Source organism: Lissotriton helveticus, chromosome 9, assembly GCF_964261635.1.
Source record: "Lissotriton helveticus chromosome 9, aLisHel1.1, whole genome shotgun sequence".
In the NCBI taxonomy this organism is placed as follows: domain Eukaryota; kingdom Metazoa; phylum Chordata; class Amphibia; order Caudata; family Salamandridae; genus Lissotriton; species Lissotriton helveticus.
In genome coordinates, this window is record NC_136070.1 from 981,352,831 (window position 1) to 981,365,246 (window position 12,416).

General features: G+C 46.8%; 1 protein-coding gene across 1 annotated transcript in view; it reads right to left on the minus strand.

Moving 5' to 3' along the window:
* Positions 1–12,416, minus strand: part of FANCD2 (FA complementation group D2) — a 909,275-nt gene that overhangs the window by 862,560 nt on the left and 34,299 nt on the right. Inside the window, exon 4 of the mRNA XM_078661284.1 lies at positions 2,656–2,723. Within this exon, the coding sequence (XP_078517410.1) occupies positions 2,656–2,723 (68 nt within the window). The remainder of the gene's footprint in view (positions 1–2,655; positions 2,724–12,416) is intronic.

Here is a 12,416-nt window from a genome sequence, read left to right on the forward strand (position 1 = left end):
TAATAACCCCTCAGGTAGGCATAGGGGAACATGCAAAACATTAGGGAGGGACAACTGACCTTGCCTTTTATCTATATAATGGTTCATAAATGTATATGACTAATGACACAAAACAATCATAACAAAGAAGGAATGATTCTTTTCACCATGTCTGATTTGCAAATAAGCATTTAACGTTCGCTTCCTTCTGCAGACAAAAACACTTCCTCCAGTACACAGGGGTGCTTACAATATCCAGGAAACATGGTCATCTTTTCAAATGCTTAATTATAGCAATCAAGTATTGAAGGTGTCCAGTTAACTTTCGCAAGATGTCAGGCATGATACCAACTTCACCCATGTGCAGCAAATGTAATAACATTTGATTGTTTAGAGCTAGAAACTATTTTTGGTAATATCTGCAGATTAGCCAGCATAAGGTGGATTATATGCGCTTGTTGAACATTCACATGCAGAGTACTACAGCTGCATCATTATGTTTTTCCAATGGCCTTGAATATATTATAAATAAGCAGTTAACAGTAAACTGGAGAGCTTGTTTTTCGTATTTCACATATAAAGCGGAGGATTTGTATGAACAATTCTAAGATTCACTTTGAATTCATATAATGTAAGCAGAAGTAGACAAATGTGGAGGGAGGGAACTCTAAAAATAAAATAGGAAACGTCCTTGGGAATCAGTTTTATTCAGTGGTGCTGGTGATGTACTGGCCAGCCTCAGTGCTTCCCTCAAGGAAAAAAAATGTAGATGAGACTAGAACAGGTTAGTTAAACACAGAGAAGAATGGTGGCAATCAACGATGAGCAGTGGTTAGGAGTTTGTTATCTTTTCTATAGTGGTATGGTAGTCGGAGAGCTACTCATCTAGAAATTGATTATAAGCTACACTGATTACATGCTATGACTCTGTTAAGTGTGTTGTCACATTTAATGAATGTCTTTAACAGTGCAGACATGGAATTTGGAGTCATATTCCCCGGGGCCCAAAGATTAGTGATCCAGAAACCAAGAGATTGCTGCCTCTCATTTAGTCAATATGATTGGATGTTTAGAGAACTGATGACACCTCAGGCTTGAATATAATTGGTGTGGAAACTGAAAAATATACTTGTCGCAGAATCTAGGGTTAACCAACATAATACAAGGCTATTTAACTATTACAAAACCTTGTGAGGATTTATATGCCCATCCATTTGATAGATACATTTGGAACTATTGGTTGCATAGTCTGAAATCGCTTCCCCTTTCTTCTGTTCATTTTTGCACTTATATAAATCTTGTTGTACACTGCTATTTTGTTTAATCCAGATTGTAAATCAGCTTGTGCCTACACATGAAGGCATCGAATCCGCATTACAGGCAAATTATCAGATCTATTACGTTCAGCAACACAGTTGAACTTACGAGGTAAATCAACACCCAGGACCACAGTCCGCACTGCGCCAACCACCTTCTACATATATCGGTCACTTTCAATCACCCTCACACCACAAATAATACCGTGACAATTCTTCTCAGATCCAGTACATGAAGAGATAACTAAACATCAACTGTGGGCGTTTTTCAAGGACTATTTCTTCTGACCTTCCACCACAATCGGCGCACTCTTATTCATGCTGGACACCCTATCCAGCTACGCTCCGGTTACATTGTGCCCACTACCAGAACCAATCACCCCACCCAGAGCTACGACTCGCCATCTACAATACTAGCAGCCAGATTTAGCCAGGTAGTCAGCCATGCTCGCCTGGCCTTTGGAGCTGGAGAGGAAAGACCGGGAAGCGATCATGTCTGAACATGGAGGGGGTATTGGAAGCCTGTGGAGGGAAGGAAACTGGGCAATAACTAAGGCCTTGGAGAGCATTAGAGCCATGCAAGAGGAGAGAAGCATCCTGAGAGAATAAAGTACTCACGTCACATGTGCATGCACAAACACAATCAAGCAGCACAGCAAAAATGAGTGAACAGGACAGAGCGAGTAAGGACAGGAGTCATACGCTGCAGCGCCTTAAACTCTAATCCACGGGAACACACAGGATGGAAAATATAAAGACGAGGCTAATCTACCTGCAGAAACAGAGCACAGGATCATATGTAATACAGCAAAATTTCACATTCAAATTTTAGTGAGCTTGCCTGATAACCATCATCATTCAAACAGATTTATTCCGCATGCAGTTTATCGGTCATATAATCACTGTTAATGCTTTATAAAGTGAATGTAACTTATCTCTTATAAGAACTACCATAATAAGGCTTTATATTGCTACACCCCCGGCTATGACTGTCAATTACTGTGCACTGGCTGCAGATGGGCTTTGGTCTACAAGCTATAATGTTTCCTAGTATGGTAAGGGGAAGTAGGCTTTGACATGAATAGGTTCAGCAGTACATCCTCCGAGTGCACTAGCTGCATCATGTGGCTACATCATCAGGCTGATGCTAAAAATCCTAAACTGATATTGGTTTGAAGAAAGACTCCTTATTGAAGTGGCCCCAAACACTGCTATTTTTTATGGTGGTGCCACACTGTTTTAACATTATGCCCAATTTATTTAATAGTAGCATTATTGACTACATTTATGATAATCATATTTACAATAGAAGTACAATTCTTTATGGACTAGTTTGAAGTTCTTTCAAATAAATACCTACATTGGGATAAGAAGGGTGTTTTCTCAAAGCTTGGTAGATTTTCTTCTGGAAAACCGCTTGATCGAGTCCTACATGTAGGAGAAGATGTATTAGAAGGAAATAAAAGAACAATTCATTTCTATTGTCAAAACTGAAATTATAACTCTAAGAAAGTAAATCAAATCTGCACTAAACAATTAAGTCAAAGCTCAAACACCAGCAAATTACTCTTCATACAGAATCAAGGAGCAGTTGAACCCTGTACAGATTGTGCATTGTAAACCATCGGCTATGAGCAACGACTAGGTTAAGATTATAGCACTAGAAATTATAGGCAATAACTTGCACAAAACCTTCACAAACTGGATATTCACACGTATGCAATTCACCATATTTAAACCTTTGGCTGCACCACCAATCAGGCAAGAAAATCCACTTCGTTTGTTTTGGCACAAAAAATAGATTTAGGCGACACAATATGGTATATAGTTAATTTTATTACAAGACTGGAGGCTCATATTTTGCTATGTTAACTTGCTGCTTTTATTAAAGAAGCCACAAATCACACAAAAACTACACTTCCCAGCAAACACTGGGTCACAAACTGCAGGCTGAGATGAACTGCAACCATCGATTGGACATGAGCTTTGTGTACATATAGCAGTCACCAGAAAGTAACAGCCTCTTTTCTGGGTGTGAAGATAAGTTAAACTCAGCTATTAGTTAAGTACGCCAAGTCATCCTATTCTGGTCTTCGAATATTAGAAATCTTTTGAAATGTGTATTTCTGCATATTTGATAGTGTGTTGCGATTAATAGGGATGGGTTTCCCATAGTTGTACCTTTCATTTGCTTTGTTTCTATATATTTGACTATATATTTTAGGTATATTATTTCCTTCCCTGCCATTGGGGATCCGATCACTGGCACACTATGAAAACACGGGCTTTTTGCATGTCCCCCCCACACTTTTCGCCCCCATGTGCACTACTAGTTGTTCGACTCAATATGCACTGAGGCCTGCTAATCAGACCTCAGTGCCAGTGTTCTAACTCATTGCAAAAGGTGTGTTTTATTGGCTAACCCCAATTCGCATTAGCTGACTTACCTATAAGGCCCTAGTATATGGTACCAAGGGTACCCAGGGCACGTAAATCAGAGTATCCACCCAGGGCTGCAGCTCTAATTGAGTCTGGAACATCAGTTTTAAAACTGTTAGTGTGACTTTACCATTTAGACCATTTGCAAAGCCACCACTTCCATAACCAATATATACAAGTCTCTCCTATGGAACACCTATCGAGCCCTTAGGCAGGGAGTTGTATGTTATTAAGCGGGATATATTCTCGATTATGTCCTAACAATAATATTTTCAAATCGTCGTTTTTACTGTAAACGTTAGTAGCCCCATTGTCTATTACAGAATTGCAAGCTGACACCTCCATCCAACCAAATTCTGAATGGGACTACTATAATGGGTAATTCAAGGAACCAAATTAATCGTGGCATTAAACCCGAAATGATGGCCAAGTCAAATTTAATGTCACTCTAAAGAAAGGCAACTTTTTAAAATGCAGCTACTCTGTTGTCAAATTGATGGTGCTTTTAGCAGTTGCTGGCTACCACACAGCCTTCTTCCCTCTTGGGGAGTAGTGTGAACTACTCACAGGTTCAGGAACAATGGAGGCCCCTTGCAGAAAGTCAAACAGGGTGTTGGAAATAAAACACAACCTTAAAAGGGAAAGCAGCCTTTTGTAGGCACATTGCAATCACACTCATGCAGGGCTGTCCCTTTGTTCAGGTGACAGGCTAGTGGTGGAAACAGAGAAAGGAAACCAGCTGCCAAGCAGTTTTTTCCCTGGGTGTGTACCTTTAGGGTGGGCTACCAAGCTCCTAACATACGAGAAAGGGTTCAGACATCTTGAGAGGGGACAGAATAGTGCACTCTGGAATTGTTAGATGCCACACATAGCCAGAAGTCTTCATAGGGCAGAAGGGCTCCAGGTAGCTCATTGGCTAGTGATCTCATCATCCACCTAGTGCACATTCTGGACGTAAATATGGCACCCCTAGCACCCTGAACCTCAGAGTACATTTGGACTGGAGAAAGGACTGAAGAAGAACGGCTGACCCCTGGACATTGCAGGAGAGGCTACACCAACCTCTGGACTGCACCTGCTGCTCTTTGGGCTTGCAGAGAGAGGAATGTGCATGTGGTGCCTGGCTCAAGGAAAAGTTGTTCCTGAGCCCCAGACCGAAGTTGTGATTCCAAGGGTCAGTCAGCTGACCCCCTCCCCTTTTTTTTCCTGGTTCCAGCACTAGGACCATAAAAGCTGAATTTGCCTGTTTTGGCCGGTCAGTAAACACTCGCAAGGAATTGCCACTGATGTGCAGCCAAGAAGACCTCCCCCACAGACTCAAACGTTGCACCCATGTCTGCCAGACTCGGGAGAGTCCCCAGAGTGAGGATTGCTCACCAAAGATGGGCATCAGTCCTTACCAAAGGGCACAGCTGGACGCACTGTGACTGATGACCGGTAGCAACAGCTGGACTTCCACTGGCCCAAAGAGAGCTTTGAGGGACTCCAAACCCTGTGAACGAAGTCAACCCACCTTACCCGTGCACGAGGAATAACCCCAGAAAGGCCCCCGTTGACCGCACATTACCAAAACTATCTTTCAGCATCTTGAACCCCCAGCATCAGGACCACTCTATTGAAATCTATGGCGGTCTTCTGCTTTTAGTGACCAGGTGTAGAAAGCTGGTTCTTTATATGATATATCAAAATGAGATATATTGTCTAAAGGGTCCAGGGGTTCCCTTATAATTGGAAAGGGGCTTGCTCGAGCAATCCCAAGGGGCTCTTCTAGGGGGTAGTGTGGTCGAGCAGCCTTAGGCTTATATTACAGTAGTGCAAGACATATGAAAATACACACACTAGTCAATAAATGATGCATACGACTCAATAAGGAGATGCACACCAATTTATAAAAATAACGTATCTTTATATATGTTTAGGCACCAGAAGCAATACGTTCAGGTAAGTGCGTTTTTGAATAGAAATACGTTGACAGTGCAATTTTGAGAAGCTGCAATTTTATCCTATCGGAGAAAAAGTCAATGCGGCACTCAAGTACAGTACAGAGACTTATGGGACCAATGTCTAGGAGTTAAGGTGAGTGGTGGGTAAGTTTCAAGACAGCACCGGCAGAATACCACCAGCTGTACTAGGGAAGCCGGGGGAAGGGGTGCAAAACAGTGGTGGGTGCCCAATGTTACTCTAGAGGGATCGGTCTTCGCATAAAGAGACTGCAGGCTCCAACTGGGAGGTTAGTCGGGTTGAACCAACAGGGGCGCACAGGCCTGGCGATGCTCAGGGACGTAGCAACACCTTTGGTCCTCTTCTCCATAGCCCAGGTGCGACAGGTACAGAGGTGTCTTTAGGCATCAGGTTTGCCTTATCGGGAGAAGTCACGGTAGAGGGGGCCTGCTGCAGGCGGCGGCGGAGAGTTTGCTGGGGGCTAAACCACAGAGGACTCGGTCTCTGGAGGGCTGGGAGACCACAATGACACAGTTGGAGAACTTCAACTCGCGATAGGAGTGAAGGATGCAGTGGTATTTTCAGGTGTCAGGTTTCAGCGGTCACAAAGTCCTCACAGGAGTAGTTGGATGCCTCCTGGTTGCAGGAAAGCAGGTCTGCTACTTCCCAGGAGGTCTTGGTTCCTGGGTGAAGTGTTGGCAGGTCTCCCCGGCTTTGGAGACTCAGCAGCTGCAGGACAAGTCATCTTTCGGTGCAACTGTTGAAGTCAGCAGGCAGGCCAGCAGGGTTGGTATTGGGTCAATTGCTGGGTCTTCAGTTCTTGCAGGATGTGACTCTTCAAGTCCTTCTTCATCTTTTAGGTGGGAAGGTTTTGATTTCCTGGTGCCAGGTGTTTCCAGTAATACTGAATGTAGGGGCTTTAGGGGAATGAAGGGTGGTAGCCAATGGGATGCTGGCCCTTGGGGTCACTGTACCCCTATATGACCACTGTGGAAAGTGGCCATAACCCTGTCCCAGAGTTCCCAAGTGTGCCAACACAAAGACGGCAACGTCTGAAACATTGTTCCCATATCAGGTTAGGCCACCTTAGGAGTGGTACTAGCCTGGGGGGCGGGCAAGCCTGACTAGCAGATTTCTGACTAGTCCAGGTGCCAAAGGGCTCTGGACAAAGGGGGGAGGGGTGTGGCCTCCTCTCCTGCAAGGGGAGGCAGATTTTCATTTCAAAGGCAGGAGCTGCTGTGGCGCTTGCCTGTCCAGTAGTGCTAATCAGTAGTTCCTCCTGCAGGCTTTGTTTCTGACCTGCAGAGAGCAAAGGCCCTCACCATGGAAGGTCAGAAATCTGTCTTGGATGGCAGGCTGGCAGAGACCAGTCAGCCAACACGCCAGAGGTTGGTAGGTTTTCTGGGAGCACCTCTGTGTGCATGTAATCCCCAATCCACCACTGAAATCAGGGTGGGTTTGTGAATGCAAGATGTTTGTTACCAAACATCCCAATTTTTAGGGACGCCATCATGCAGCTGGTAAACTTATTTTCAGCAGAGTCCAGTTCATGTTCTAAAATGGTTTCCCTGTACACTTATACCGGCAGTAATGGACTGACCAGCACAGGGCATATCTGCTGATGCAAACAAAAACAATGACATTGAGAGAGAAGTTTAGAACGTTGAAGCCCAAGCCTGCCCCAAGTTCATCTACAGGCCAATTATCAAGTAATATAGCCTTTTATGTACCAGCTTCTACACCTTCATGTACACCATCCACTCCGGCTCACCATCTGATCCCTGCCCTCACCACATCTTCAACAAAGCGAGCTCCATCATCGCACCCCAACTCCGGAAGATCATTGTAAGAAAGTGACTCTGTATATACTGGACCAAAGTAAGGTACAGTGTGCACAGAGTCCACAGTCTCCAGAGGTTTGGCTGAGGCTAAAGTTAGATATAACCTTAATCTCTAAAGTGGTAGCGTGGTCGAGCAGTAAGGCAGTATCAGAGGACAGTGTAAAGCAGTTGTTGTACACACTCAGTCAGCAAATGGTCTCACACACTTAGAACCACAGTAGGTATCATAAATACTTCCTCAAAATGAGATGTTGCAATTAAATACTTTCAAATAGCAGTTGACTTTTAAATGCAATGGTTACAGTTGTTGCAATATACAACACAAGTTTAAACACAAAATAACATTGAGCTCAATGGGAGTTTTTAAGTAAATGCAATAAAATCACTGTACGTATGTTTTTCTAACTGGTCCATTTCCTGTAAACAGTTGAAAGAAATCGTTTTTGTTACACAGGCGATTTTTAAGGAATATTTCTAAGTTTTGAAAATCGACACTTAAAAGAATTTCTGGTAAAAACCAGGCAATGTATTCCTTTGGAGGAAAAATGAGTTAACAGTAAATCACGGTTATTAATTACTTTTCAGGTTCAGTGCTGGGCTGAAAGGTACAGCACTGGGATCTCTCCTGCTTGCAGGTGACTAAATTAGTTTTTAATGCTCTGACTATCTTTAAGGAATATTTGTGATTTGAAAAATCGACACTTGGAAGATTTTCTGAGTGAAACCCAGCCAATGTTACCCTATGAAGAAAATCAAGTTATCGGTCTTTGGGTAAGTACTCGACTGGCAGAGTCAAGGTTCTGGGGGTAGACTCAGGGGTCTCCCAGGGTCAGGTAAGTACAGTTGTTACACCCTCAGCGGCACAGGGGCAGCCGGGTGCAGAGAGAGTAGGCCCAATGTTATCCTATGGAGGATAGGGGGCCTTCAGTTGGTGGCTGCGAGCAGGCAGGCCCGTGGCTGTGGGAGCTGAGCGCCTGGTCACTTACACAGGGCAAGTGGGGAAGTAGAGTAGGATAGATGCTGCACTCCCAGTGGCACTCGGGTGGCTAGGTGCAGGGTGCTTTTGGGCCTTCAGGCGCCCAATGTTATTCAATGGAAAAGCTGGAAGTTGAACAAAGGCTGCAGGCTCTGGGACGGAAATTCTTCAGGTGTGACCACCACTTCGAGAGGTAATTTTGGGTCTTGGAGGATAGGTAGACACCCAGGAGTTGGGCACAGGGGGCCGTGGGGCACAGGAAGCAGGGGTGTCTTTTGACGTTGTGAAATCTTACACTCAGCTGGTCGCGGTTGGAGGGGTCCCTTGTTGTGAGGCTGCAGGCGTCGTCAGGAGCGTTGAGGAGGGTCCTTGGGCACTGGATTCGTGGTCACAATCGCCGGGGGGACGTCCTCGTGGTCTTTGTTCACTAAGGCACAGGCCGGGCTCGGCGGGTGCAGAGTGTGCTGGATTCGCAGTTCCTGGCTGGCACCAGGGGTGTTGCTTGTTTGAGCAGAACCACTGCTTGTGGGAGTCCCAGTATTTAGATGAGCAAGGCAGACAGGTCCTCCGTGGTTTTCGAGGTTGCTGGTCGCAGGAGTCGCCAGGGTTTTAGCAGGAGCAGGTTCAAGGATCAACAGACCTGTAGGGCTGGGGCCAAGTCAGTTGGTGTCGTCCTTTTGTTAACAGGTGCACAGCAGGTCTTCTTTCTTGTTCTTATTCATGTTTCGGATTCGGGATCTGAGGAAGGAAGGTTCAGGGTGCCCCTAAATACTAACTTTAGGGGTGTTACAGGTAGGGTAAGGGCAGGGACCAATGGAACCCTGTCCTGGGGTGAGTACACCCCCTATCCTGCTCCTCTCCTCTGGGAGGGGACAGGAGCCTATTTCTGATTGGGCAGGGCGCCCCATCCTCAAGATGGCAGTAGCCCGGAGTTATGCTTCACCTCGCCTCTCCCACCTGAGGGGTGGGGTTGGCAGAGGCTGGCACACCCCCTTTCCTCACTTAGGGTTTCCCGCCTGTCTTCCCGCCAGAGTGGGGGTCAGAACCGGTGGGGGCCAGTTGCTGAGTACAGCAATTGGCCTGGGGAAGCTCACAAAAGGCGGCATGCCTTTGAGGCTTCCCCTGCCTATCCTGGGGGAGGAGGCTTGGCACCTCGTCCCAGGATGTGCTTTGTTTCAGGCCTCCGAGAGCAGCAAGCTCTCGAGCCAGGGGTCCAGAAATATGTCTGGTGGTGGCAGCCTCGATAGCCACGCAGTCAGGACACTGGGAGTTGGTTAGGTTTTAGGGGGCATCTCTAAGATGCCCTCTGTAGTGCTTTTTACATTAAATCCCACACTGGCATCAGTGTGGGTTTAATGTGCTGAGAAGTTTGATACCAAACTTCTCAGTCTTCAGTATAGCCATTATGGTGCTGTGGAGTTCGTAATGACAACCTCCCAGCACCATATACTCTTAATGGCAACACTGCAGTGCCCAGGAATGGCCCTGGGTACTGCAGGGTCACAGGGGTGACTGAGGTATGCCAGGGCAGTGTGTTTGTGGGCATGGCACACAGGGATGTGTGCCATCTTGACTCTCTGTTTAGTTCCGCACCAAGACATGCCGAAATCAACGCCCTACTGAGCCCTTTATGCAACTTCCGCCGTCTGCACTCGACTGTATCCTTTATTGCATCATGATATGTGAAGAATGCATTTGAAAATTGCTAAGAGGCCCATGTTTCATTGAATGTTTTACTACTCCACCCCAGTGTGACTGACCTTAGTGGGGGGTAGGGGGGTAGATCTGCAATCAGACGCCCAGCACAATTAAACTACTAGCATATTAATATCCCTTTAATACTCAATAAGCTTGCATCTACAGTGCCCATACATAAACGATCCACTGTATATGTGGAGCCTATTAATATTTAGAGATTGACATAAACAGATCCCTAATGTGTTCAGAGACCAGAATAATAAATGAGAATTCCTGCATAAGCACAGCCCGGCTACAAATCAAAACCTAAAATCATAGGAGTTCTGGCGTAGTCAGAGAAACTACTATAGAGTGCTAATATAATGAGAATGCTGATGTAATTTGTACCTCACTGCTTGGCACCAAAGGAGTAAAATGGGTTTGTTTTATTGGAGGAGTAGATTTCTGAAACACTTTGTTCCTTGGACAAGTAGATATTATTTCACATATAATTCCACACCTGTTTTCGTTTGGTTTCTCACAAGCTGGATGTTCATTAATGGATTGTATGGATAGGTTGATAGTTTTTTAGGAATTAAAAGATTCCATTTTACTTCTAGCGTTTACTGATCCCTGTGTATTTTCAAAGGGAAGTCCCTTTCATTTGTCTCATTGATGAGCATTGTGTTTGTATCAAGGGATCAATCAATCATTTGTAAAGTGCACTAGTCACCCGTGAGGGTCTCAAGGCACGGGGGGGAGCAGCAGCTACTGATCGAACAACCAGGTCTTGAGGAGTCTCCTGAAGGCCAGCAGGTCCTGGGTCTGGCGCAGGTGGACGGGGAGGGTGTTCCATGTCTTGGCAGCGAGGTGGGAAAATGATCTGCCGCCGGTGGTCGTCTGGCGGATGCGTGGGACGGTGGCGAGGCCGAGGTCAGTGGAGCAAAGCTGTCGGTTCGGGGTGTAGAAGGACAGTCGTTCGTTGAGGTAGGCTGGTCCGGCGTCGTGGAGCGCTTTGTGCGCGTGGGTGAGGAGCTTGAAGGTGATTCTCTTATTGCCCGCGAGCCACTGCAGGTCTCTTAGGTGGGGGTTGATGTGGCTGTGGCGAGGGAGTCCGAGGATGAGGCGTGCATGCGTTGAAGCCTTTTCTGGAGTGTGGCCGAGGTTCCCGCACAGAGGGAATTACAGTAGTCCATCCTGCTGCTGATGAGTGCTTGTGACCGTCCTTCTGGTTTTGGTGGGGATACATCTGTAGATCTTACAGAGCATGCGGAGGGTGTTGAAGCAGGAGGAGGAGACAGCATTGACTTGCTGGGTCATAGAGAGCGTTGAATCCAGAACCTTAGATTGCGTGCGTGGTTGGTGGGCGTAGGGGCAGCTCCCAGCGCGGCCAGCCACCAGGAGTCGTCCCATGCTGAGGGGGTGGAGCTGAGGATGAGGACCTCTGTCTTGTCTGAGTTCAGTTTCAGTCGGCTAGTCTTTATCCAGTCTGCGAACGCCTTCATTCCCTCGTGGAGGTTGGATTTAGTGGTGGCCGAGGCCTTGGTGAGAGAGAGGATCAGCTGGGTGTCGTCGGCGTAAGAGATGATGTTGAGATGGTGTGCTCGGACGATGTTGGCGAGCAGGGCCATGTAGATGTTGAAGAGGGTCGGGCTGAGAGATGATCCTTGGGGCATGCCGCAGGTGATCGTGGAGGCATTGGATCGGAAAGGGGGAGGGGGACTCTCTGGGTTCTGCCAGTGAAGAAAGAGGTGATCCAGTCCAGGGTTTTGCCTCGGATCCCAGCGTCGTGGAGACGGGTGCGCAGGGTGTGGTGGCAGACGGCGTCGAAGGCGGGCGAGATGTCCAGGAGGATGAGGGCTGCGGTGTCGCCGTTGTCCAGCAGGGTCCTGATGTCGTTGGTGGTGGCGATGAGGGCGGTTTTGGTGCTGTGATTGCTACGGAATCCGGATTGGGAGGAGTCCAGGATGTTGTTCTCCTCCAGGAAGTGGGTCAGCTGTCTGTTGGTGGCATTCTTGATGACTTTCGCTGGGAACGGGAGCAGGGAGATGGGTCGGGAAGTTCTTGAGGTCCTTTGGGCCCGCCTTGGGTTTCTTGAATAGGGTGTTGATCTTGGCGTGTTTCCAGCTCTCCAGGAAGGTGGCGGTCTCAAAGGAGCTGTTGATGATCTTTGGGAGTTTGAGTGCGATTATGGAGCTTGCTTTGATGTGATGGGGGCAGGGGTCGGACGGTGAGCCAGAGTGGATG